Source organism: Camarhynchus parvulus, chromosome 12 (genome assembly GCF_901933205.1).
Source record: "Camarhynchus parvulus chromosome 12, STF_HiC, whole genome shotgun sequence".
Classification (NCBI taxonomy): domain Eukaryota; kingdom Metazoa; phylum Chordata; class Aves; order Passeriformes; family Thraupidae; genus Camarhynchus; species Camarhynchus parvulus.
Window position 1 is genome coordinate 6,633,662 of NC_044582.1, and position 27,553 is coordinate 6,661,214.

The window sequence follows — 27,553 nt, forward strand, 5'->3', positions numbered from 1 at the left end:
GCATAATATATTTTCAGCAGAACCAGCTCTTTTCCCTTCCTTCTCCTCGAGTTCTGTCTTGAGTACCAGCAGCCTGTGAGATTTGAGTAGGTGGAGTGTGGCACCGAGTGTGGCCGGTGCTGGAGCAGCTCTGGGGCGGCACTGTGTTCACTGCTGCTCTGAGTGACAGGAATTTTTGAAAGGTGCCTCTTTAAAAGGAGGATATTTTAGGTGAGAGGGTAAGACTCATCACTGGGATCTAACATCCAGAATCCCTTTTTTTTCTAGTGCTAAAAATGTTTTTAAAGACGCTCCAAATTTGGAAGAAGCTGCTGCGAGTTTGTCATTGCACAAGCAAGCACTTTGGTCCTTTAAGCTTTGCTGCCTGCTCTGAGAAGTGTGTGACCATTTAGGCTCTCAGGAAAGCTTCTTCAAAATCAGACAGAGAGAATAAAAGGAGAAAAGTGAGAAGTTCCTCACAGCACACAGAGTTTGGCTCTGTGAACACGGAGCTGTGTGAGCCTCTCTGCTCCCTGTAGCTCCTGAGGGCTGCGCAGATCTGCCCAGAAGGATCAATCAAATCCCGAGCCCTTTGTCCATGCCTGATCCTGTTCCCTCAGCTCAGGGAGGGAGTTCAAGAGGTGCCTCCCAAGCACTGCTGGGGCAGGCTCAGCCCCCAGGGTGCGGGGTTGAGAGATTTCTGTGTCCCTTTGTCCTTGTTGGGAACTGCAACGCCCAGAGCTTGTCACTGAGCCACCTCAGTGGATTCACTTTGCTGAGGGAGCTCCTGCTGTCGTATCAAACACCATTACTTGACTCTGGTTAGATTCCAGTGATGAAGTCATTAATCTTCAAAAAGGGCAGAGCAGAAAAGGACCTTGAAAGGCTAGTTTGGCCCCAAAGCTTTGTTCTTGAGTTTTAGGTGGGCTTCCTGCTATAATTTCATGCAACGTGTGAAAATTGATGGCTCACATTTTTTGGCCTACATAGGAGCAGATCTTTTATTTTGTATTTACTTTCCATTGAATCTTTTAAACATGTTTTATACCAGCAATTTTTATTATGAGTCAGCCAACATGAACAGATAAGAGGATGGTTTAATAAGAGAATTAATGTTTTATTCAGGACATATATTGAGTTGAAAGATGTTAATTTTCATTTAGAAATTTAAAATGTTCTTAATTTTGCTTATGGTTAAGCTAACTTTTTTAATATTTTATTTGATTTTAATATTTAATGTTCTCAATTTCTTAAAGCCAAAGCCAACTGAAACAGTCACAACTGATGAGTCTGGGGTAAGATCAGTAAAGTGACCCCAGTGGTTTTACCTATACTTGAGTTTATTCTTTTTACCATGTCTTTTTTCCACCAAGTTTTTCTGTATTTTTCATTCCTGTCTGACTGCAAAGGTGTTATGCAGTGGTTTGCATCCATTGTCAGTGTTCTATTGGAGTCTATTACAAACAAACCCAATATGATCCTATTAACAAACCAGAAAACTTGGAAATGCATGTGGTGTGTGAAGCATTTCTACAGGTCCTGTGCTTTCAGCATGTAATTTTTCCTTTCATATCATGGTTATCAAGGTGAACAGGCTCTCGAGATACATTTCCAAATCTTACCTCTTCCACCTTTGCATTTTATGTTGTTTTTCTGGAAGTGTTGCATGTTTGAGTTTGTATTTGGTTTGACTTCTCCTGATGCTCTTCAGAACTCTGAGGACAGCGCTCGGATCTCCATCACTTTTTTCCGTCTCTTCCGTGTGATGAGGTTGGTGAAGCTGCTGAGCAGAGGAGAAGGAATCAGAACATTGCTCTGGACATTTATCAAGTCATTTCAGGTTAGCACAAGTTATTTCAATTTGCTTTGTAATTACAGCCATTTATACACCAAATTTTATGAAGCAATACCCTGTAGAAAGCAAAAATATTTTTTAAAGTTAATCTTATCGATAATGACATATTTAAATATATTTGCATACCAATACCATATTTATTTTCACCAATTATTTCTGGGAGTCTGAGGGTCGTTCTTTGTCATTTAATATCAGCTGTTACTGTGAGGTTTTGATGGTACTTCTGGAAAAATATTTGGCATATTTAAAAGAGATGGGATAGGTTTGACATGCATAGATTTCATGCTTCCACACATTTTTATTAGATGACTAGAAAAGAAGAATTTAACCCATATTTTACATAAAACCAATTTCATAAGTGAAATAGATACATGAATCATTGCTCCTGGAAACTGATGAATGTGAAGTTAATGAACTCTGTAACTGTATAGAACAAAGTATCTTTGTGTTGTCAGAAGCAGTAATAAAACTAAAATAAAAAACACTAAAGATGATCCTAACCTCTGGATTGCTGGCAGAAGTAATTTAAAATACAATGAAGCTGGTATATATTGCATGCAGCAAAGTATTAAGAGTGACAGGTAATTACATTTCAAGCACTTGCATAGGAAGAAAAACCTTGGAAAAATCTGTGTTGAACAGAGAAATTACTTTTGCAAGTTGAAATAGAAATGATGGTGTGAGATTATTAAAAGACAATGCACCTGTCCCTTTCTAGGCCCTGCCTTACGTTGCCCTTCTGATAGCCATGCTGTTCTTCATCTATGCTGTCATTGGAATGCAGGTAATTAAAGATTTTTTTAGCACTAAACAACAGCACAGATCTGTCTAAGACTTGTTTCTTAAATTGCTTATTGAAACGTTGCTCTGATAGTGGTGCTATGTATAAGGCAGAGCTTTCAGAGTAATGGAAAAATCTTTATTTGGCTCTTGATTTTCTTGATCAGAAAATTCCAAAAGACACAAGAGAGGAACTTGGTGTGCTGCTTTTTTTCCCCCTTGTTTATGTGATATATTTACTGCACTTATATATATATATATATAATGAAAAATCTAAAGTGTGATGAAAGTGTTTTTGTGAAATTTCATGCATCCTGAAGGAAGTTTAGACTGCAAGGCCTACAGCCTCGACAGCACAGGTCACTGGAATGAAAGTCAAAATTCTGGTTTATTGTAGGTATTTGGAAAAGTGGCCATGAGGGACAACAATCAAATAAACAGAAACAACAATTTTCAGACTTTCCCCCAAGCTGTGCTGCTCCTCTTCAGGTGAGCAAACCTTAACTCTCACTCAGTGCATCCCATTTCACTGATCTATGAAAAATGTGCAAAATGTGTTTGCAAGTGAGAATCTGTTCAGCTCAACAATCCCCTCCTGTTTGTGGCTGTGTGCTGAGTGTCCTTTGGCACAGAGGGTTCTGAGGAGGAGATACAGAGCTGAACTCCTCCCAGCCCCTGTGAAACTCCTTTGAGCAGCATTCAGGCACAGCCCAAACCTACACCCAGACATCAACCTGATGTCTGAGCATGGGCAAAGCTGGAAATGGCTCTGCCCTTGCTGGTGGCATCTTTAGAAGTGCAACTTGTGTGATAATTTGAAGAAATGAAAAGTCATTGCAAACATAAAGAAATAAACTGTTCTTTACATTTGCTGAAGGGGGTGTAACTTGCAGAAGGGAAATACCAGATGAGCCATAGGAGAAGCTTCCTGATGGTGAAGGCAGCTAAATCTTCATGGTGACGGGGGCAGATTGTGAGATTTCCATTTCTGGAGAATTTAAGAAGAAGGCAAACATTTGCCAGGAGTGTTTTAAAATGTCCTGGAGCAAGGAGAGAATGGCATGGGACAGGGATGCCTCTAAAGGTGACAGCCTTGAGCTGTCTCTTGCCTGAGATTCTGTAATTCAGCTCCTGTGCATTGTTACTCATCTGTCTGGAAGAACTGGCAGGACATTCCTGGCACCAAAGGCATCACCCACTGAGATCTAAGTCATTTAATGCCTTTGACGCCAGGTAATGAACACAGCTAAAGATGTCATAATTATGTAATTGTCATTTAAAAATTTGAAATTGTGGGCCTGCACACAGGCTTTATGCAACTGTGAAAAAAAAGCAATAGCAGAAATTAGAGAGAGGCATTTCTTCAAACACAGGGGAAAGTTCATCTTTTACAAGTATGTACTTTGAAATTTTATGACTGATTTTCACAGACAACACTGCTTTTGTACACAGTAACTCCACTGCAATAAGTATTTAACTTGTAAATCACAGTTTGGGGTTACAGTTTTTATATGCAAGCCTTGGTACGTTAGTACATCTTATAAAATGTGTCTGCAATGTCAGATTATGCTTGTCAGTTCTAAAACTTGCTCTACAGTTTTCTTTAATTAGTCCCTTTGAAATGTTTGTAGTCTGTCTTCACATTTGTGCTTGTATACATGTGTACAGAATGTAACAAATGAATTAATTTTTAATCCATCTTGATCAAATAATGCTGAATTTATCTTTGTGCTGTTGTGAAGGTGTGCAACTGGAGAAGCCTGGCAGGAAATCATGCTGGCGTGTTTGCCTGGAAAGCGCTGTGATCCCGAATCTGATTATAATCCTGGGGAAGAATACACATGTGGAAGCAATTTTGCCATCATTTATTTTATCAGTTTTTACATGCTCTGTGCATTTTTGGTGAGTTTTGCTTGTGCTTATTACAGCAATGAGCTTTGGCATTTTGGTTTCTTCTGAATGAAGAGTAGAGTGTTGAGAATATGACTGAAAATCTCATATCCAAAATATTTTGGCAAGGTTATGTTTTCTCATACAGAGTCTTAAATACTATATTTTCTACCAATTTTTTACAGTGAGAGTGGTGAAACAATGGCACAGGTTGCCCAGAGGGGTGGTAGATGACCCCCATCCTTGGGAAAATCCAAAGTTTGGTTGGACAGAGCCCTGAGCAGCCTGATCCAGCTGAATGCAGGGAATTGGTGTAGATGACCTTTAGAGGTCCTTACCAACCAAACTATTCTATGATTCTAAATTCCCATGTGTGAGGGTTTCTTCTGACTGCACACGTGTGCAGGATAGTTTGCTGAGTAAACTAAGTTAGCAGCCTTTTCATTGCTGTTATTTCATGCATTTCTCAATGGTACCATTAAATATTCATTGATAATGGAGCTGCAATTCCCATGACTGAGCAGTAATGCTGTTTGTTTTGTTTAAACTTAGCAGAATTTGGATTTGCATCTCTACAAGTATCCTCAGGTGTGGCACATGAGAAGTGAACAATAACCTTTCACCCTAATCTGTGGCAAAAATGGGTTATTTGCTATGAAATAATAATTGAAATATGTTTTTCTTCATTGCAGCTGTCTGGTATAAGCTGATTGATTTGTTCTATTCACAGTAATTGTTTCCTTGCAAAAGGAGAGTGGTCCAACAGAATTCTGTGAACTGATGTAAACATATGTTCTGTGGCTCTGTATCACTTTCTGTGTTAACAAAATTTATTGTCATGAAATTGAATCCTATTCCTGAGATACAAGCTGTGTCATAATGTGTGCATTGGATCCATTCTTCAGTTTGATATAGTGGGATCTGGTAAATCAAGGAAGAGAAACAAAACTGTGTTGTAGACTATGTCAAAAAATTGAGTACTCTAAAATACCATGTTCTTGTAATGTCATTATTTGATAGACTTCTATTTAATTAAATGCAAATATTTTCAGTGATATTTGATGATATTTGCCAAAAACTATTGATTTACTTGAGTTCTTGAGCTACTACATATTAAATTGATAAAAATTCAAAATAATAATTGAAGATCATTCTTAGTTACTTTTTTTATTTTTTTAGATTATAAACTTATTTGTGGCTGTCATTATGGATAATTTTGATTATTTGACACGTGACTGGTCTATTCTGGGCCCCCATCATTTGGATGAATTCAAAAGAATATGGTCAGAATATGACCCTGAAGCAAAGTAAGTTAGATCATTTCTCTGACATAATTGATTTGGTAGAAACAAGCAGAGCAGGGTGTATGTTTTGGGAGTGGATGTTTGTTCACTGGTGTGTGTTGTTCTAGGGGAAGGATAAAGCACCTTGATGTGGTGACATTGCTGAGAAGGATTCAGCCACCGCTTGGTTTTGGCAAGTTATGCCCTCACCGAGTGGCCTGCAAGGTGGGTTCCACCTGGTTCTGTCTGACTGCAACATCATAGACCAGCCAGGAGTGAATAACAGTGTGTAACAATATGTAGAAGCATGTGAGAAGAGAGAAAATTAATGGGAATTGAAAATTATATAGAATCTTTCAGGCAAAATGTGTAGTTTTGATAAGGATTAGTGGCATTTTAATGTAAAAGTTGAAAAGCAATACAAAGGAGCTGAATGATTATTACATTATTTGATGGCTTCAGAATTATGGATATTGAGATTTTAGCAATTTCATTGGGAATAAGATCAAATCTCTTAGCTGAAGGATTGATACAAAGTGCTGTCATTTGGATTCCTTGTATATCTGTTTTACAAATAGGTAAAGTTGACATGTACACCTCTGGGCTGGAATTCAATGTCACAAGGCATACTTAAAGCAAACCTCTATCTGTTTATATGCTAACATCAATTATTCATTGAGCAATGCTTTTAAACTAGAATAGAAGAAAATCCACATTAGGAAAAGATTTTGATAGCTGAAATTGTGTCCTTTTGGCAGTCAGGGTCACAGCAATGTTACTCTAGAAGAACTCTGGTGCAAGGATGGACTGACCCAAAGAGAAAAGCCCCTTTCACAGCAGTTCTGAGTAGCTGGCATAAGTTGGCATAGGATCAGTGAGGAATGAATGGGCTGGGACAGTTCAGACCTGGTGCTCTGGTTCTTTATGGAGCATGAGGAACCCCTGGGGAGCCTGGGACACGACTGCAGCTGGAGTGGGTGCCCTCAAATAACTGCTTTTGTCCTTGGTACTGGCACAGTGGGACTCAGTCAAAAACTGGGCTTCAGTGTTGGAAAGTTAGCTCATTAAATAGCTCAAGAAATCTTCTGTACAGTTTTAACATGTATAAGCATACATGTCATTAAAATAAAAAAAAACCCAATATTGTTCTTAACTACTGCATATTATACACAGGTAGGATGGAAAACTCAACTTTGTTTTGAAGAACTTACATAATTTATATTGCTCTCAGTAATACTATTCTTTGAATAGATCAGCTTTTCAAAAATTAACATTACAGGAGTTTGTTTTGTTTTTTTTTTTTTTTTCAAAGAAAACAGCATCAACATTTGTTTTCCTTTTCTCATTTTCAGAGGTTAGTAGCCATGAATATGCCACTGAACAGTGATGGGACTGTCATGTTCAATGCTACTTTATTTGCTTTGGTTAGGACTGCTCTAAAGATAAAAACAGAAGGTAAGGTTCTTCATGGTAAAGCCTTCACTGCCCTTGTCAGAAAGCACAGTGAGGAAAAGTTACAATTTATTTCTTTTGTTGGATGTGAGTAGGGCTGCCTTGGTCTCACTGGATCTGGTTTTGGCTCATGGATTGTATTCACTGTTGGTAGGAATGATTTGCTTGCAAATGAAGGAAAGGGATGGTGAGGCCAGAGCCCAAGATATCTCAGAAATTATTCTATGTTTCCATCTGGTCAGATGAAAATGTGCAGCACTGGCATAGCAGGAGTTCTACTGCAAGAACTGAATGAATTTCCCTTCCTGCCCAAATAGGGTGCTCCTTCCTCACTACCTTTTAGCTCAGTGCCTTGGATCCCACAGTGGTGCAACTTTTGCACACTTGAGAGCAACATTCCCACTCTGGTTGAGGCCAGTTCTGACTGGGTTGAATAGATTTCTCTCATTTACATTAAAGAGGGAAAGGCTTTTAAAGGTAGTGGCATGTTTCAAGATCTTTCTACTTCTACACATTTTTCAATTTTTTTTCGCCATCTTTTACTGCTTTCAGTTTTGGGTTCTGCTGGCAATAACAAACTTAGATTAATGCTCCTCAGGCATTGCTATGTGAGCAATGCAAGAGATGAAATACTGCGCATTACTCAGTTTGAACATTCAAACCTGTACAACTGAGTAATTACTGTGATTAAGTAAATAAAGGCTCAGCTTTGCTTCAAGGAAGAAGTGGCTTGTAAGGAAAAAGTCATCACTTTCTGGACAATTTGAGCAGGAGGAGTGACAGAGTGAGGCCAAAGTTTGGAACTCATCTTTGATCTCTGCACTGCTCCAGAGCTGGGTTTGAAAGCACCAGGAATTTGCTGTCTTATGCCCTTTTTTCTCTTTAGTTGTGGCATTGTCTGCTACATCACATAGCATGGGCTTGCCCCAAAGGATCTCTATCACAGTCTTTAATTGTATATACCTAATATCCAAAGGATCATTCACTGCAGGTGATAACCATAATTACCATCCTCTGTTTTGCCATTTCCTTGCCACAGGTAACCTGGAGCAAGCCAATGAAGAACTTAGAGCAGTCATCAAGAAAATATGGAAGAAAACGAGCATGAAATTGCTTGACCAAGTTGTCCCTCCTGCTGGCGGTCAGTCCCATAAACTCTGCCGTGTGCTGTTCTCTGTGCTTGTTGGTCCTTCTAGAGTGTCAGGAACCAAAGGAATAAAACTGCTGAATTTTGCAATTATAATGGGATTAAGGACAGCAAAAAATAGCAAAATAAATATTGAGACAATGATGTCTATTGCAATAGGCGATGTATAGAGGATTGATAAGTGAAACTTAGATCAAAGTGAGAAAGGAAAATGTTATGCTTATTTTCTTGCTTGAAAAAAATACCTTATTAGACCTAAATATAGTCTTGATTTCAAATTATTCAGCAAAATAAACTAGCGTGATTTCAATGCATTGAGCAAAACATCATGTTTTGTTCTATGCTACATTATAGCTTATTTGCTTGTATATGTTGAATACTGCTGGGAGGAAAAAGAATTAATTGCCAGCTTAAAATTTTTTTTGCTTAATTAATAAAGCAAGAAGCTAAATTATCTCAGTTACAGTAGTTTAAACCAGAGCCATTCCATAGGTGATGGCAATGGTTCAGATTTATGCTGATAAGACTGAGATATGAATGAGGCCCATTTAAAGAGATATCTGAATTCTAATGACACCAAACATTCGTGAGAACTACAAGGCACATTTAGTAAATGTTCTTACGTGCCATGAAATGCCATGTCAATATCTCTCTTTGCAAATATATATATTCTGATATATATATTTAGCCTTTTTCAATATATACATTTTTATTAATTTGCTGTAGTGTAGGTTTAGGTGACTGTTTTCTACTTGCTTTTTCAAGTTTTAAAGGTGCAGGATCTGTCTCACTGTCACTCATACCCAGGGTATACTTATCCAGACATCCAATCCTCAAATCCAGTGTAATCCCCTGGTGTTTCTTGAAGTTTATTGTATCTTCACAGCTTATGGCAGCTCCCAGGGCTGCTCAGACCCCAGCCCCTGGCCCTGGAAGGGGATGGCCCTGGAAGGGGATGCTCATTGCCAGGAGCACAGCCTGCACTGCTCTTGGCATCACTCAGCAGCAGCAGCTCTGTGGCTGGAGGAGCCAGCCTGTTGGTGGGGTGGCTGCTGGATAATACTGGGGATGAAGCCAAAAATCTGGCTAAATTGACTCTACAAAGGGGAACTGATACTGCACATTTAAAACAACTTTTGTGTTCTACTCTGTTGTTTTTAGCCTTACACCTAAGTGCTTGCATGGCATAGATGAATCGCTTTGTTATTGTTGTAACTCTGTGCTTGAGCTTTTTCTGCAGCCTCTGTTCCTTTCAACTATGAGTCTTTCCGAATATTCTGAAGCAATTCTGTTTTAGGGTGGTGGCATGGAATTAGTGTTGCCTCTTGCCAACTTTATTCCCCTACATTTTTATTGAAATAGAGACGCATGCTTCAGAATAGCGAGCTCTGCCTGCCTAAATCAATCTGACAAAGAACCTGTACAGATGACATTCCTAGAACTAATCCCACCTAGTGATTCACTCTTAACTTCAGCTTCATTTCATTGCTGAGTATAAGCTGTGTATTTATTTTCAGCTATACTAAAATTCATTGCTAAATGTTTATTCTGCAAATGTAGCTCTTCAGTGTAGCTGAAAGGCTGAAAACCTGTATGTGCTCAATTGATAGGAAATAGGATGGCTTTGGCAACCCAGTATAAATGGGAATGTGTTGGGAATTCCTGCAGATTTATGAGTTTTCAATTCCAGTTTACTTTGTTCCTCTGTAGACCTTGTTATGATTTACCTGAAAATTGAAAATATTGTAAACCATCTAGAAAAAAAGAGGAATACAGCTATTTTACATTCATATGCCATAGGAGAGTAAAATAGCTTAGTTAACAGTAGAAATTAGTTTTGATGTTTAATATTCAATGGAAAATTATCTATGAATTAACACCAGTGACAGCTGATAATAACAATTTCCCAAGAGATGGAAAATTCTCTTCAGTATGAATCAAAAAACCATTCAAATTCAATATGTTAAAATTATTGAGAGGTGCAGTTTACAGCAGTTTGCTCCAGTAATACTTGTGCTGATATTACTGAATGCTGGGTCCTTTGTGTGTCATGGCCATGTCTCCAGAACACTTATTTGCAGAGCAGAATGAAAATAATCCGTGTAGTCGATGTTTTCCCCCCTTGGATTATAAGTAGATGCACTGGAGATAAACAGTAAATTCTTAGTACTGATTAAATAACTTATTATGACTCAGTGAGACTGTTAATAGTTAGCAACACATTTTCAGTACAGAAAGGTAAAACTGCTTTGCAAAAACATAGAATGTCAGTCAAATGTTTGGTGAATGAATGACACTAGAGAGCAAGAGAAATACATAAAACTCACTAAGGACTCACCTATATTCTCTAAACTTCCCAGTTTCCACCTGCAAATCCATTTAATGCTTCCTAGTACCTTTTGCCTCTTCCAAGAGCTTCCTTTTGAAATGATTGCTATTGCTGTCACTAATTGTAATTAGTGATCTGTCTGCTCTGTGGTCAGTTATGCTTAGCTGCCTTCCTATAGCTGTCTGTACCTGGCTATATGTGTGTGACCCAGAAAAGAGAGCCAGGGATGGCTCCCCTTGGCCAGGCAGCAGCTCCTGTGTGCTCATGTCTGCAGTCCCCCTGGCTGTGCCTGTGACATGGACAAGCACCGTGGGGACACAGCCAGCCTTTGGCACAGTCCAGCAAACTGGCAGTGCCTTTGTCTGATGTGCTTATGAACAACTGGTGCATGTTCAGAGTGACCAGTAAGGGCCCTTCATTTCTGCCCCTGGTGTGTCCCAGGTGGTGTCACCCCAGGCACAGTCAGTGGCGGGGCAGTGTGGTGGCCTGATGTGACCGTGCTGAGTGCCACCACAGCAGTGTGTGTCACAGCCAGTCTGCCACTTCTGTGTGCCTGTTCTTTCAGGGAGCCATTTGCTAACTCACTTCCTTAAAAGTTCTGTTCAGGTACGTGGAATGAAATAGTCTGAGGGATGGGGAAAGGCTTATCTGGGGAGTTAAACCAGAGCTATGCTGCAGATCAGTGGATTTATCTAAAGCAGGGAGAGCAAGTTTGCATAACATGCTGTGTAAGAGATCTCATCCTAAAACAATGCTCCATTAGTGTCCTGAAGACCTGCAAAGGTAGATTATAGGTGAACATCAAAGCAAATGTTCACAAAAAGTTTATTAATGAGATTCATGGAGTCAGTGAAGAAGCTTTTTATCACTGAGATGGAATCCATAGACTGGTGAGCTTTTCTTGTGAGATATTTTTAATATTTCTTGTTAGTTCCTCCTTTCCTGGCAGGAACTGGGGGGCTCTGACCCTTGAGGGTTTGTCAGAGTTTGGCAGAGCAGGCTCTTTGATATGCTAAGGTACTTCCTGCAACAGACTGGTCTCCCAACCAGTATCTTCTGAAGCAATTGTTATAACTATTTTTGTTTTGATATATTTAAATACAAACTGCTGAGAGAAGACATTGTGGGTGCATTTTCACTGTAGTTAAATTTCTAATAGACATGTGTTAAAATGTGTCTGGGTTTGTTAGATTTTCAGCTCAGTCAAGCCATGACTGGACAGAAAAACATTGATGCCTAAACCACACCAGCCCCTCTTTATGTGCTGCAGGAACCAGAAATCCTGTTGCCAAAATCTACATCTGTTACTGAAAACCATGGGGAGATTGAACAGTACAGCAGGAAGGGAAATGGAACTTCATGTCAGATAACTCTAGGGAAAAAAAGTGTGTGACAACAAAAGCAATGTTTTTGAATAGAAAACTATTTCTAGTTTTCTGGCAAGCATTAGTCACTGAGAGATCAAACTTGCCCAGCTGAATGATACAATGGACTCATGAACAGCCCCATTAATTCTCAACGTGCCATGAACCAGGAGATTTTGGTGTCCTCACAAGGCACCTGCCTTTGGAAACTTTCAAATTTGGATTTTGTTCACAACAGTGACTCTGTAAAAATGCTATGTTTACTGCCCTGACTGTTTGCCTGTTGATTGAATTGTACAAAATTCACTGATGGAAGTTGTTTTCTTTCCTTTCAGCATTACAGAACTAACACAATACATACACGGACAAGCGAATTTGGTTCAGCAGGGACAAGAAAAAGGCAGAGTCACTCTTATGAACATCAATGCATGTCAGATGTAGTAGAGTTTATTAAATCTATTTACTCTAAGTAACTAAAGCCAGTACTCCAGCTTCTATGTATATACAAACATGTTTATGTTTTTGGTAGAAACTTAGAAGTACACAAGTCTTGGTAAAGTATTGGATTTTCTCTTTTATTAGGATGAGTTCACTTAACTGACTGAACAAAGCTGCTTGCTGAAACATTGCTTTTGAGCCCCTGCCAGGCTCCATTGTGGGAAGCATAGTACCTGTTGCACCCATCACATTTCCCCCCAAATCAGATGTGAGTGTACAGGCTATTGATAAATGTGCTGACTTGGGAGAGATCTGTCTGGTCTGTTCATTTAGATGATGAGGTAACCGTGGGGAAGTTCTATGCCACCTTCCTGATACAGGACTACTTTAGGAAATTCAAGAAACGCAAAGAACAAGGACTGGTGGGGAAATATCCTGCGAAGAACACCACCATTGCCCTGCAGGTGATTGTTTTATGTTTTTAACTAACCATTTTGTGAGCTTACTTGCAATAGCAGGTAGATGCATATTGATGATTGTGCAGTGCTGCCAGGACTTTATTTAGCTGGGACTCTTTTGGCCCTTATTCATCAGAAAAGTAAAAGCTAATCCTGCTGTTCTGTCTATAACAAGGTAAGTGCAAAAACTTATTCTCTATGGATTACTCAAACAGTAGCAATAGTTTTGAAATTTCTTAGCAAGTCTGGCAGGTAAAACACAGTCTAAAGTTGCTGATTGCATATTGGATAAATGAAGCCCTGAGCTATCATTTATGTTCTTGATTTTGCTTTAACTGTTCAATTCCTTGTGTACCTGAAATGCTACAAGCCAATTCTCAGGGAACTTCCTACTGTGCATTACCTCATAGTAATTAGGTTTTTAAACAGTACCATTTTTCTTAATTCTCATTTTTCTTTTTCTTTTCCACTTATGATGTGGTTAATTATCTTCCTATTTTTTTTATTATTTGCAAATTCTGAATTTTTCATCCATGAATTTATATCATAGGAAGTATTAACATACTGCATTAATGTCACACACTTCTATCTCTTAAAACAAGCTATCACATGGAAACAAGGACAATAGATTTGGCCTTCTGTCTCTCAACAGGCCTGCAGCAAGCAGTCCATAGAGTACATGTGATCTAAAGAGCAAATTCTGACAACTTCTTTCCACTGGTACCTTTGTAGAATGAACTTTGAAACAGGCAAATGGAAAGCTGTTCTCAAATAATTCCAGACATCATACACTGCACCCTTTTTATTGGATTGGGACTTTGTGAATTTCAGTTAATGATTAGCAGTTTGCTACAAACGATAAATATATTTGTTTCTGATAGTTTTTTTTATTCTGATGCCAAAATTTAGGACTATGTTTAGAAAATCCCTTCCTAAATGAGGAGAACTGTGTTAACTTGATTCAGATACTGTTTGTTAAAACCCTGTTGGTTTGTACTTAAGTTTAGCAAAATGATCTTTGCTGTGTTAAGTGAGTGATGTGTTTCATTCCCATTTCCTAAGAAAGTCTCTGCTGGCAGCTCTGACTGCCATTGTGCTCCAAATCACCACAAGTGTAAGAGATGCAACAAGCAGGGGAAGATTCACCACAGTCCTTGCTATGGGTTTGTGCCCACATGGCTTGGCAGGGCCTTAGGAACTGTATTTGCATACATTAGAGAAGAGAAAATTATTGGTAATGGAACTGATAAAAAGGCTGTAAACAGTTGAGAGGGCAAAGATGATGGATTTTTAGGCAGGACTTTTCAGACTTTATTGCAGAAGCATTTGAGCATAAGGAGGTCAAAGTTGGTTTTGAGCCTCAGTATTGCAGGTTTCCATTTGTGTTTTTGGAATTGCACACATAACAGTGTAGAGAGAACCACTGAGCTCTCAAATGTGAGTGTGCTCTCTTGTTTGTTATCAGACTCTGCTTCTTGTTCAATGACTGAGGGCAAGATGGAACTGGAAAGACTCAGCTCTTCCTCTCTCATTAGGCAAATATTTTTCAATTAAAAAAATTACCATGAATCTCTACTAGAAGTCTGCAAAGACCTATGGGATTTGAGGCATGGAGCTTTTTTTTTCTGATTAAAACAATGGTATTGAAATGACCCAAGCCAGTAGGTGGGAAGATTATTGCTTCCTTTTTTCTCATCTTCCTCTTTTCTGCTTTTGTCTTTCTAACAAATCAGTAGGAACTCAACTTGATTGACTAAATAAAAATGGAAACACTGTTTCAAAGAGACCTGAAACCTGTGGTTAGAACAAAAAGCCCAGTCAGGCGTATAAATGAATAATATAATTTTAACTGGAAGCTGCAGCATGCCAAATTCAAAGTCCTAATGCTGTGCTTGTTAGAATAATTACTTATGTGAGGATACAGCTTTAAAACAGAGCTGGATATCATGCTGCAAAATCCTTAAGCAAACCAGCAGATAAAAGCAATGTCACCTGTTCCAATTTGTGTCAAAAGCCATAGGAGCCATAAACGCTCTTGCACTTTCGCTGATACCTGTAACTTTCTCTTGGGGTGAATGAACTGGTTAATTAGTGAAGAACATGGTTCTTAAGGATCTAATAAACCCTGCAGTTCCTGCATTATCTAGCCCGGCTTTCCTTATCTCCTATCTCTTGCAAGAGAGGAAGAAAACAACCTGCCATTCTCTTCAGCTATTTACAGTCCCTTCCTAACCTCTGCGTGAAGCAAGAGGTGAGATACAGATTTATAATCCTGCTGAATCCTTCAGTTGGCCATGTCACACTTTCCTGCCCTCAGAGAGTAAACAGCTCCCATGAGAAGAAGGCTCCTGGTGACAGAATCCATTGTGTTTTAGTTCAAAGAACAGCTGTTGGGGAAAACATTAATAGACGTTGCCATTTTTCCTGTTTTATGAGACTGAAACAGCCTTTTTAAAACATAGATAATTTCTTTGCCCTCTTTTATTCCTCATGCTCAGGAGTCTGGGTTTTTACAATAATTTCATTCAGTACTTTTGAAGATATTGAAGGAAAACCCTGTAAATGTCAAATGGCCTAAGGTCCTGTTTTTCAAAAGGAATTTCACTTTTGGGTTTTTTTAAACTAGTCCTTTAGTTGTAATCTAGGATATTAAATTGGATGCCTTGCTTTTAGCTGAAACTTTCAAAAACATGTACTTATGCTGCTGTCTCTGATAGAATGACTTATATGAATATAGGCAGAAAAGCAGAATAATAACTTTACATGCAAGATAAAAAGGGTTCTTAAGACTGCAAAACAAAATCTCCACAGCATTACAACTAGAGTTCAAGGTCATAAAAATAACATTTGCAGCAAGAAAAACACTTCTAGAAAAAGTGTAGTATGAAAGACAGGGAGCCATCCACACTGTCTTTAGTTAGCTTGAGAGAATTGCATAACACAGAGTAAAATTCTGTGAGCTCAGAAAGTCCAGTCAGGCTTTCTGGTGGCCTATAGTAGTTGTTTTAATAAGTTCTGTTTCACCAGGTGTGGGAATAAATCTTCCCTTGGAGGCCACATAACTTAGCTAAAGGTCCAGTCTGTGCACTCAGGAAGAAAGAATGACCAAGGAGCATGGGAAAATACTGTTCTTAGAAGGTATCTTCAGAGAGACACTCAGAGCATTTCATTTTAGAGTGATTGAACACTAGAATATACAGAATAGGGGTTTTATGTCATTAAGGCTTAGGCATTTTAACACATGGAACTGCAACTTGCATCCTTTGCCTGAGTTTTGTTTGGTTATATGAACCCAAAACTTGTGAACTGTGTCACAAGAATGTCCCTGGCAGCTCCCTCATGTTTGGGGGCCAGAACCTCCACCCAACTCCAAGAAAGAAAGAAAGGAGCTTCTTCTGATGCTGGATTTGAGCTGTGTTTGGTGCAGGAGAAGAAAGAGTGGAAGTTTGGATTGAATTAGAAAATGAGAGCAGAGCTCCCTACAGAACTGGATTTGCTTTGTGTATGCCAGAGCATGCAGCAGGCAGGGATTCCTCTTCTGACTCCACAGTGACTTCATTCAAGGTGATTTTTATCCTGTAGAGCTCAGGTTTTCCTCAAGGGTGTGGCACTGGCTGTCAGCCTAACCCAGGCTGCTGTTTGGGTATGGCAGAGGGGAGGCAGCAGCCTAGAAAGTGCGGAGGGGATGATTATCTGCTCTTGCTGTTAAGTCAAGGAAGTCCTTCTGCTATGAAGTTTCAAATTCCTCCTCACGCTTCAGATGAAAACCAGCAGCAGTTTGTTCAAACTTGCATATTGTCACCAAACCCATCTTCAGAGCTGCTGGGGTTCCAGCATCCCTTGGAACCCCACAGTTTGTGTTCTGCAGACCCAGGGGAATTCATGTCCTTATGAAGGCCAGAGAACAAGAGGTTCTGAAATGATGGGTGATCAGTTTGAGTCACCTGTTTATGCCATTTTTGTGGTGTTACACATGCCCTGAGGTCACCAACAAAAAGGGTTTCCACTGCCTTTCTTGTGCTATTGACTGATACTTGTGCAGTGACCACTAATATATTTTCTGGGTCAGAAAAGGATGTCTTTGTGTAATGATGGAAACTTGTATTGAGCCAAACAGTGGTCACATTGCTAGTAAAATAGATGTTTAGTGAAGCATGAACAATTTTAATTATTTTCATCTAGCACAGAGAGGGAATTAACTAATTCTATACTATTTTTCCTATGGAAAACACTTACTGTAACATGTGTATATGGATGTGTTATATATGTAACACATCTATATTTCACGTTTATTTATGTGTAGCCCTCTTTGCTAATGCACACAAATAAAAGTTAAAGGATATTTTCTTTCACATCCCAGGTACATAAAAGCACTGATTTATTGACCTGAGCCTGATTTTGGAAACATGCTTCAGATTAAACTAATTATGCTTTCTTCTCTCTGCAAATGTTACAACTACTATTAACCCTGCAGTAAACGGTGATAGAAAAAGGAAAAAGCCAAACCCTCTGGTAGGCATCAGCTGAGGGGTTAATTTGTTGCTCAAGTCCCATTTAATTGTGCTCTGATGTCCCCGTGGTGCTCCCAGAAGGGCTCAGCTCTGGCAGCCTTTGTGCAGCTGCAGTGCTGGGAGCAGCTCTGCCAGGATGGAGAACTCTGGGCAATCAAGGCTTGACCACTATGTCTCCTATGTCCACTGCTACAGTGTAGGTCATTCAGCTATTTTTCTGCATGCTTATTTCCTTTTTAAAGTAGTTCTGTCATTGTATTCTGTTCTCACTAACCTCATTTAAAAAACCTTATTTTTATGTTAAAGTGTCAGTGTATATCTGAGGTTTTTTATTCATTGTAGTTTTCTTTGCTCTAAAATAAGCAGATAGTAAAAACATGTTCTTTACCTATAAATCTAATGGTTTACAGGAATGTTTTTAGCATCATTCCAGGCTTCCAGGATTATGAAGCTCTGAAAGCCTAAGCATTTAGTATTCATGTTTGTACTTTTTTCCAGTTCTAGTGAATTTATATAGCAATATGCATAAATATACATCATTGCTCTAAAGTCTATGAAACACAGTTTGCCAGTGTATTCCAGTTCCTGGTACCACTCTAGGACAGCTCAAAAGAATAAGCACTAGAAATAGTGTAGGTAACAATGATATTATTTAAATAAGGGTAGTGAGCTTGCACTTCTTAAACTAAGCTTAAACTGCATCTATATGTAGGTTAGACCATATCTTAAAATTATTGTGGTCTGAATTTAGGTACAGGGAAAAGGATTTTTTGTAGTTCCACTATTTATAAGCATTTGAGGTTTTTTCTTCTGAAAGTAACGACTGGAGTCTTGCATTAGACACAGATTTCTTAATATAAGACATGTATTTAAAATGGCGTTACTCTTTTATGCATACTGTAGATGTGGGAAGTGGATTTAAAATCTGGCATTTTTTAAAAGCAGTCTTCTCAAAATGTTTACATGTTTAACTTCCAAATGTTTTGATGGTTTGGTGTGAGGTGCCTTTCAAGTCTCTTAAGGCATATCTCTAAATAACCTGTCTAGGGGTAGTTATTGGTCATATGATATCTTTTCTCACTGAGGATGAGGAACTCCTACATTTCTGTTATTTCTGCTTTTGAAAACACATCTGTGTCATCTCAATGGTGTGTCAGAGACAGGGGCATCAGTCATTGTCTCTTGAGATGGTATTTAGGACCCAGCACTGGTTTATCAGTGCCTTGTGCCATCCAGAAAACATTGCAAGGTGCTGTTGTTCCTCCACAGCACAGCTGCACAGAATTATCCTGTTCATCTGCAGTCATTCTGGGCATTTATGGGAAAGCCTAATTAAAGACATGCTTGGGTTTCTCATGTAATTATGTTGTTCAGCACTCTATGTGTCACTGCTTTGCTGAATAACCTTTGGACCGATACTTCTCATCTTTCCCTCACCTACAAGGAGAAAAGATGAAGCAAGGAAGGAAACAAAAATTAAATTTTGAATAAACCATGTGTCTGAACAAGAAACAACTTCTTTTGCAAACTTCTAGTGAAATCTGTAGAGTTAGGGCCATGCTCAAGGACTGTGAGGAAGCAATCCCTCTATAACACTCAAATTTGATTTTTTTAAGAAGTCATTATAACATGATGCTTCAGGAATGTGGCACATCTTGAATCTCTGTATGTAATAAAAGTTTTAGGAAGTTCTGCGTAGGGTAATAACCACTTCCTAAGAACTTTAGCAGTCCTAGTGAAAAAGAAACAAGCACACCTCTAGCAAGGGTAGACAATTTACTATCCAGGCTCTCTTTTTTGAAAGGCCCCATCTGCTCAGCTTTTGTTTTTATCTCTGATTTAAATGTAGCAGTTTTTAAAACCTCACAAATGGAGGACATGGACCGCTGCCATTGCTCTCCTGTGTGTTACATTGTCACCAGGGTTCATGCTGGGTAGACTAAAATGTGAAATATTATGTAGGGAATGTGTATCTGAAGGACACTTCTTCCCTGTAAACCAAAGATGAGGGGTGGGGAAGGTTGGTTTGATATTTTTGTGCACTCTTGTTTTTGAGATTTTTGTTTTGAAGTGCTTGAAGGTAAAGTCAAATGTTTTATCAGTCCATGCTGCCTCAGTCTTTGCAGAAGACATTAAGTGTTCATTAAGTGTTCATTAAGGTTCAAAAAGGGATTTTGCTACTGACATAAAAGTACCAATTCCTGTGGTTTTAGATCAGTTCCACTTTAGCTGACTGATCTAATGAAGAATTGTCCTATCAGTGTGAGATCAGCATGAGCATTTGTATCATGATGTGGTGCTCCCCATAAAATGTTAGATTACTTATGATGCTGTTGGATTGCACCAGGTAAGATGAGACAGAAAGTGGGAGTAGTCATTTTCAGGAGAGAGTTCACAAAACCATTGTAGGTCATTCATTAGAGCAAATAAATTGAGGAATATTTCAATTCTGTAGATTGGTGTTGCTTGAGAGCCTCAGTGCTGGCTGTGAGTGAATAAATGTGCTGGGTTTAGTTTAATAAAGATATACCTTTGCATACGGTGATCCAGGTTTCTTTCTTCCACTGCCGACTGTGTAAATGCAAGAGGTCTGTTACTTGGAAATGAATATTACTGGAGAGAGATGAGATGATAAAGGCTGCCTGCTTTCTCTAGAGAGAGAGGTAATTCACCAAGAAGTAAGCCAGAAGGCAGCTGGAAATGTAATCAAAATTAAATTACCATTCAGTGTGTTGCTGTCAAACACGTGGCTTTTCTCAGCTTCCAGGCATATATTTGTGGGGCTTTGTCACAATTTAGCAGACAGGAGTTTGAGCTAGTAGATTTTGTCAGAGTTAAATTTTATCTGGTGCTGCTCTCTGACAGTGCTGTGTTCACAGAAGGGCTCAGCTCAAAGGCAGCCTGGGATGGCAGAAAACTCAGAGCTTTTGGGCAGTTGTAGAGCAGCACACTCAGCCAGAGTTGGGAGATGGGCTCCTCCAGCATGAATAACTCAGGACAATCAAGACTTTGCTGTGTCTCTTATTAAGTGGATCTCATTATGTGTCTCTTATTATTATGTGTTCAGTGTTGTAGTGTAGGTCTATTCAGGTATTTTTCTGGATGGTAATTACCTCATTTTAGCAGTTTTCAAATTGTATTCTGTTCATACAAAGCTCAGTTTCTTTTTGTGTTCATGTGCCAGTTGAGGTTTTTTGTTCCTTTTAGTTCTCTTTGCTCTAAAGTCAGCAGGTAGTGAGTGTGAAATGCAAGTGGCTCTGGTAGCTAATGGTCAAATAACCAAAATTTAATAAAAGTCCTCTAGCAAATAAATTCTGCATTTGTCTCTGATAAACCAATAGAAGCCTCTGGTTTTCCACTCGAATAGGTGTACCTTAAAGTGTTAATTTTGCTTTCCTTTAGCACCTTGCAAAATGATGACATTAGCAACCTTGCTGAGGTTCTGACTATGCAATTAGCGTAAGAAGTGGGAGAAAGCACAATGTATTCATGAAATGAGTATTGTATATTAACTCACTAGTAAATGATTTTTAGAGCCTTGTTCAATTATAGCATAACTCTCAAAGTTCATCCCTGAGGAGGAAAACTGAATTTGCAAATAGATGTAGATAATGTGATTAGTCAGGCACCTTTTTCAGGAAGGGAAATACTGGAGTAAGTGAAACCTGAAGTGGAGCCTGTAGTAAATCTACATCATTAAAGTTCAAAGATTTTTGGTTCATCCCTTTCCAGGTTCTGATTGCCCACACTGCATAAATGCCATTTTTCTCCCCAGAAAAGCGGCTGTTTCTGTTTTGAGCAGTTCTGAGTGTGCTCCTGGGAGGGTGTGAGGAAACAGCTTGAATGTTTGCTATGTTTGGGGTCCTCCAGGGTCTCTGGGCTCATTCTGCAGCTCTGAAACACAAAATTCTCTGCACATCCTCGTGCTACCCCAGGGCAAGTAACATGCAATGTCAGTGTTGTGCTGGAACAGCCCTCACATCTCCTTCAAAAATGCTAAAAAAAAAAATCAGGTTTTTAGATCATAATCAAAAATTCAGCCAAGTGCTGTGCAGGATTTTTAGTAGTGTGTAAGTGTAGTGGTAGTAAAGGGTTAAACACACACATCTTGAATTTTTCTGAACCTGAGGAGATAAAAGAAGTTGCTGGGAAGAACGAGATTGTGGTTCTTGGTTGGGATCATAGCAGGCAGAATTAAATCAGGAGGCATTTTCTCCTTTTGGAAGTAAGGCCTGCACAAAGCACTGAGCTCTTGGGGTGGGGTATGATGTCTCTTTCCTCCCTGATGTGCAGGTTTGTCCTGGACAGTGTCAGCATTTTCCCTTTTCCTAAATGTTGCTTGTGGTAGAAAACTTGAGAGGAATCTGAACTGGTGTACACTGAGTCTCTGCTGCTGTAACTCAATGATTTTCTATCCTAAACTAAAGCTTTAAACCAAATATCTGCAAATCACAGTGCAGTGCAGATGAGCTGGAATTATTTCACTGCTTTCTTTTCCATCTGAGCTCTGCTAAAATTGCTGTTGCTATAGCAAAGATCTCCTTGTGTTTCCTTTGTTGACACAGGCTGCAAACATGTTTTGAACATTAAATATACATCTCATTGAAATGCATTTTATTATAGTTCTTGCTGATTACTTACACTTTTTAATAAGATTAATTTCTCTTCTATAGGGATCCATAAACATCAGTGGTGTTTTAGTCAGAATCTACACTGTGATAATAAAGACATGATCACCCCAGTGCTACCAGGGTGGTACTGGAATATATGAACTTTTCATTAATAATAGTAAAGGAACTTACAGCAGAATACATCCTCTGTGGATGTCAGGATACAAAAACTGTTAATTGTCCTTTAAAATAATTTTACCACCAGTAATTAAAGAGCGAAAAAGAATTTGCATTCCTAATGTATTATGGTGTTGTCATTGATTTAGGCAGGACTAAGGACACTTCATGATATTGGCCCAGAAATACGCCGAGCTATTTCCTGTGACTTGCAAGATGATGAACCAGAGGAAAACAATCCTGAGGAGGAGGAAGATGTTTATAAAGTAATGTCAGAACACAACCATGTGAATTGTTTTTTGTATAATATGAGAGTAAACAATGACCTTGTCCTTCAATATGAAATAAGATAGTAATACTTTTAAACCCCTCAAATCAGAAAATAGAAATATTTTATAAATAAGTATATTTTATGTATAAATCTATAAAAATGGTAGTATCAGGACACTTGCATTTCTTCATAAATTTAGGAAGCAATTCCTGCAGGGTGCTTCTCCTGCCCCTAATTCTTTCTCATTAATTCTTATTTTTTCTTAAGCAAATCCTATCAAAAGGTATGAACCTTGCCATCTCAAATTTTGATAGAGGCAAGGTTGAAACTGGTTTTAACCTCTGCAGTGGTAGATAAGAAGGAGAGAATGAAAGTCTATGCAAGCAAACCACAACAGACACGGAGCTGCTTATTTAAAACTGAATTCATGGGGCTACACAGAAATCAACTAAATAAAATGCCATTTCCAATCCCATGAGGGATATCAATAAGAATCAATCAGAAAAAAAAATAGGTTTGCTCTTTATGCTATTTAGTCCTAAGTGGTGAACATGTAAATTTGGTGTTATAATCAGAGGCAGTCTGCAAACCATTTGTCAGCCAGCAAGAAAACTTATTTTTTCCCAAGCATTTCAGAAGAAGCAGATGTAAAATCATGCTTCTGCAGGAATTATAGCAGAAGCCCCATAGCTTGCTACTGTCCTTTGCAAAAAGGAGGATGTGGCACTGGACACAGTGCCTCAGCTGCCATCAGTAGATGCATTTCTCTGCCAACCATCATTACCTCCTGTCTTCTCTAGATTGAGCTGCAACTCAGACTGCTGTCATCCAGGACCCACACCTGGCTAGACAGGGAGGCTCCCTAACCTGGGTCAGGTGTCCAAGACAGCTGCATGTCACAGTCATACCTTAGCACCTCATCCTCTCTTTCACCATCCATCACACTCCCAGGGCTGATAAACAGAAACTCTTTCTTGTACCTCTGTGAGAAGAAAGAATGGAAGCACTGGAGCTGAATGTTCCCTCCTGGGATTTGCTTGCAAGCTGTTGCATGGCACTCCATCCTGTCTGAGTGACTCCTGCTGCAAACCCCTGCCCTGGGAGAGCAGCACAGAACTCCACCAAGGCCTTCCCAAAAAAATTAAGCAAACACATCTCTTTCTGAGGAAGCTGGTGCATGTTCATTTATGGGAATTTAGGTTTCTCCTGCATAATAAAATGTGGAGAAAGTTGGATATGTCACTTTTACTTGGGTGGAAAAGAATAATGATCACAGCATACTGTTGATTTGACTCTGAAATACAATATTGTTATCACCACAATCACATCCCTGTCACTTCAGGAGATCCCATCTGAAGCATCATAAAATTAGAAAGAAAAATCACAGGTTACTTGAATTGCTACTTTTCTATGCATGTAGGAGAGAAAAGTAAGTTGTCACTGTCAAGAGTATGTTCTGTTAAGGTATCTGATATAATTTTTTTCTTTCTCTTCCCCTAAAACAGAGGAATGGTGCCCTCTTTGGCAACCATATAAACCACATTAGCAGTGACAGACGAGATTCCTTTCACCAAATCAACACCACACACCGTCCCTTACATGTCCAGCGGCCTTCAATTCCCTCTGCAAGTGATACTGAGAAAAACATGTACCATCAGGCAGGAAACTCTGTGTACCACAACCATCATAACCACAACTCGGTAGGAAAGCACGTTCCAAACTCAACAAATGCCAATCTCAATAATGCCAACGTGTCCAAAGTCCATGGAAAACACCCAAGTTTTGGGAATCGTGAGCACCGATCTGAGAACGGTTACCGCTCACACTCCAGGACTGACCACGAGAAGAGAAGAAGGCCAAGCAGTAGGAGGTAAACTTAAATATGCCTTTGTTTTTAAATAAATTTATTAATACACTATAGGAAACTTAAGCTAAGTGAAATTAATTTGAATCTTCATTTCTGTTGCCTACTGATGTGTAAGCTGTATTTAAAATGTAGCACTGATAAATGGGAAATGCATAAAGCCTTATTGGGGTTTGAAAGTAGCAGTTGTCTTTGAAGTGAAATTATTAGTTACAGCACAGACATTGTAATCAACAAAGAATTTCTCTAAATGACTTGTTCTTAAAATATTTTTCTCATTTTTGTGGCCAACCTGGATAGAACACGCTACTATGAAACATATATTAGGTGAGTTGATATTGTTCTGACATAATTGAAGAGGACAGGGAGGTTTTATTTTTTATTTTTTTTTCCTCTCCTTTCCTGTTTCTTTTCTAAATTAACTGTATAACAATGCATATGCTCAGTAACTTAAGTGACAATTTTTAAGTCTATTTACTTACTGCCTGTTCTGAAAGGACAAACTTTTGGTAAAGTTCAAAATTATTCAAGACCTTTTGAAAGTCCAGGCAGTTTTCAACAGGATAAAGATCACATCTTATTGTAGCCCTTGTTAAAAATTGACTTACCAAGACTGGAAAAACTACTGGTGATAGCTTTGATAAATGTTAATGTGTGCAGTTCCTTTTATAGGGAGCCCAAAAGTCTTTCCTGGCCTTCTGTCTGAATATTTTCTAAGCACTTCTTAAAATATAAGATCTATTGTTTTAATTAAAGTGCATTGGTAAATGGATGCTCAGTGGTGGTTTTAATGTCTACATTTGCATACTCATTTCAGATTTCTTTTTGAATACCTCAGTGAGAACTTCTTAATATTTGAGCCATTTGGCAAACTTCAGGCATTGGAGAGATGACAATGTATACAATATAAAATGTCTGGAATGGATTTGATTTCACTGAGCATCCTTTTATCATTTTTCTATTGTACCACAAGGAAATAAAGGAAGGCCATATTTAAGAAACAAATACATAATTCCTGTTCTGAACTGCACAGCTGTAACACCACATCATGAACTAGAGAGTTGTTAATGCTTGTCTTTTTCTTCTCCTCTTTGAAGAACATTAAAAGAATTCTAAGAACATTATCAATAATATATAATTGGTATAAATAGAATTATAAAAATTCCTGTTTGGTTGCTGCTTCCAGGTCTGACACTGGTGATGGACGCCGACCGACCATTCGCCGGGAAGAACACGAAGTGCAAGATTACTGCAATGATGATCATTATCTGGCAGAGCAGGAGTATTACAGTGGAGAAGAATATTATGAAGATGACAGTATGTTGTCAGGAAACAGGTGAGGATGTTTGTTAAATAAAAATATATGTTAAATAAAATAGCGTGCAAAAATATTTTCGTATTTTAGATACATAGATGTAAAGGCTTCACTAAGCACACTCACACTGCAAATTCTCTAATGAAATTAATACTCCACAACTGCTGAAATGGGAAATCATGAGTAGGAAAGGAGAGTATTCCAAAGAGGGAATGTTTCCTTTCTACTGACTACATTCAGTAACATCTCAAAAAAAATCTTCACTTCTGTCCATTTTTTAAAAATATTCAAGTCCAGCCCAGAAGTAGAGGAATTTATTGCCATTTTATCTTAGATCCATAAGTGGATATGTTAGAGTGCCAGACATGCTGAATTCTCCTCCTCCTTCTCTTGCTGTATGGGCTACATTCACCAGCTGAATTCTGGCAAGATTGGCACCCTAATCTGCATCCCATTGATTTGCATGAAAGCTAAATTTTCTCAGGTTCACTATTTTTTTTGGTATGATAGTGAGCATCAAGTAACACCCTTTCAAGATCTGATTTTAAACATGAGAATATCCAGAATGTAAGAGGCTTAAATCCGTTCTGAGCTTCTGTGCTCTGCACCTTACCCAGGGCTCTCAAGAGAACATGGCAGGAGTAGAAGAGAGTATTTATTTTGGTTTTTTAAGCAGTTTGTGACTGAGATCTTACATTTTTGCCTGTGCTGGTAAGAATAAATTCATTGAAAATACAATATGATTAAAAATTTAACCTGAGAATTGACCTGAGTAGAGAAGTATATGCCCTCTCAAAATCCTACAGAAACTGAATTTTAAATCTGAGTTGTGCAATTACAGAATGCAGTGTTTAATTCTATGCTGGAGAAAAAGTAGACTTGAAAATCTTTTAGAAGGAAACAAATTTTTTAACTACCTACAAAAACTCACTGAAAGAATTTTTTCTTTATTTTTTTTAATGCAGGCATAGATATGATTATCACTGTAGATATCACTGCCATGAATCAGATTTTGAGAGACCAAAAGGTTACCATCACCCACATGGTTTTTTTGAGGAAGATGATTCACAGATCTGTTATGATACAAAAAGATCTCCTAGGAGACGGCTGCTACCTCCAACACCACCACGTAAGTACATTAAGGACAATTGGTTTGCAAATCTGAAATAATTCAAGTGCATTCAGACAGATTCCAGTTTAAAAAGGATTTTTTATAAAACTTGGATTTTAAGCATCTTATTTCAGATTGACATTGGTGCTTTATTCTGCTGTCTCAGGAATGATGCTTAAAATTCTGTGTTTCTTCTGAGGAGAAGATGTTTCAATTTATAGGTAGAATTAGCATTGTCAACATGTTTTTTCCTGATTCTTTAATTTTCATTTCTTCTCTTCCTTATATCTATCCCTTGGTTTTTCCTTATCTCAAGAACAATATTGCTTTAGATGCATTTCTACAAGATGTCATGGTTCTTATCTTGCAATCCTGTCTTTGTATGTTCCAGGCCATACTGCAGAGATTAGCAATGTTAATCCTCTGGTGAAACTAGGCACAGACTCAAAATTCTTGGTTTGGTCTTTGACCTCTGAGTGCAAAAGCAACCTCTTTTTAAGGCTTTTTCTTGTCTCAGAGATTCTCAAGTGTATTGAGATAATTTTTATATCTGAGGTCCAGTCTCAGACTGTTTAAAGCTACAGAAAGCTGTGGTAAAAGGCAGCAGCAAAATATATTTTTCTATAATAAAGGTAGCATCCTCCAGCAATACTGCCAGTACTGGATCTACACTTTAGGCACTCATCTCCTTATAAGACTGGCAATGCTCTCTGCTTTTT

General features: G+C 38.5%; 1 protein-coding gene across 1 annotated transcript in view; it reads left to right on the forward strand.

The window, feature by feature from the left end:
• CACNA1D (calcium voltage-gated channel subunit alpha1 D) overlaps positions 1–27,553 on the forward strand; it is a 169,076-nt gene that overhangs the window by 134,809 nt on the left and 6,714 nt on the right. The window contains exons 32-46 of the mRNA XM_030956521.1: positions 1,236–1,274; positions 1,691–1,819; positions 2,553–2,618; positions 3,012–3,103; positions 4,357–4,516; positions 5,684–5,811; positions 5,916–6,012; positions 7,140–7,242; positions 8,279–8,380; positions 12,851–12,981; positions 22,423–22,539; positions 24,050–24,414; positions 24,709–24,735; positions 25,595–25,744; positions 26,689–26,852. Of these exons, the coding sequence (XP_030812381.1) occupies positions 1,236–1,274; positions 1,691–1,819; positions 2,553–2,618; positions 3,012–3,103; positions 4,357–4,516; positions 5,684–5,811; positions 5,916–6,012; positions 7,140–7,242; positions 8,279–8,380; positions 12,851–12,981; positions 22,423–22,539; positions 24,050–24,414; positions 24,709–24,735; positions 25,595–25,744; positions 26,689–26,852 (1,870 nt within the window). The remainder of the gene's footprint in view (positions 1–1,235; positions 1,275–1,690; positions 1,820–2,552; positions 2,619–3,011; positions 3,104–4,356; positions 4,517–5,683; positions 5,812–5,915; positions 6,013–7,139; positions 7,243–8,278; positions 8,381–12,850; positions 12,982–22,422; positions 22,540–24,049; positions 24,415–24,708; positions 24,736–25,594; positions 25,745–26,688; positions 26,853–27,553) is intronic.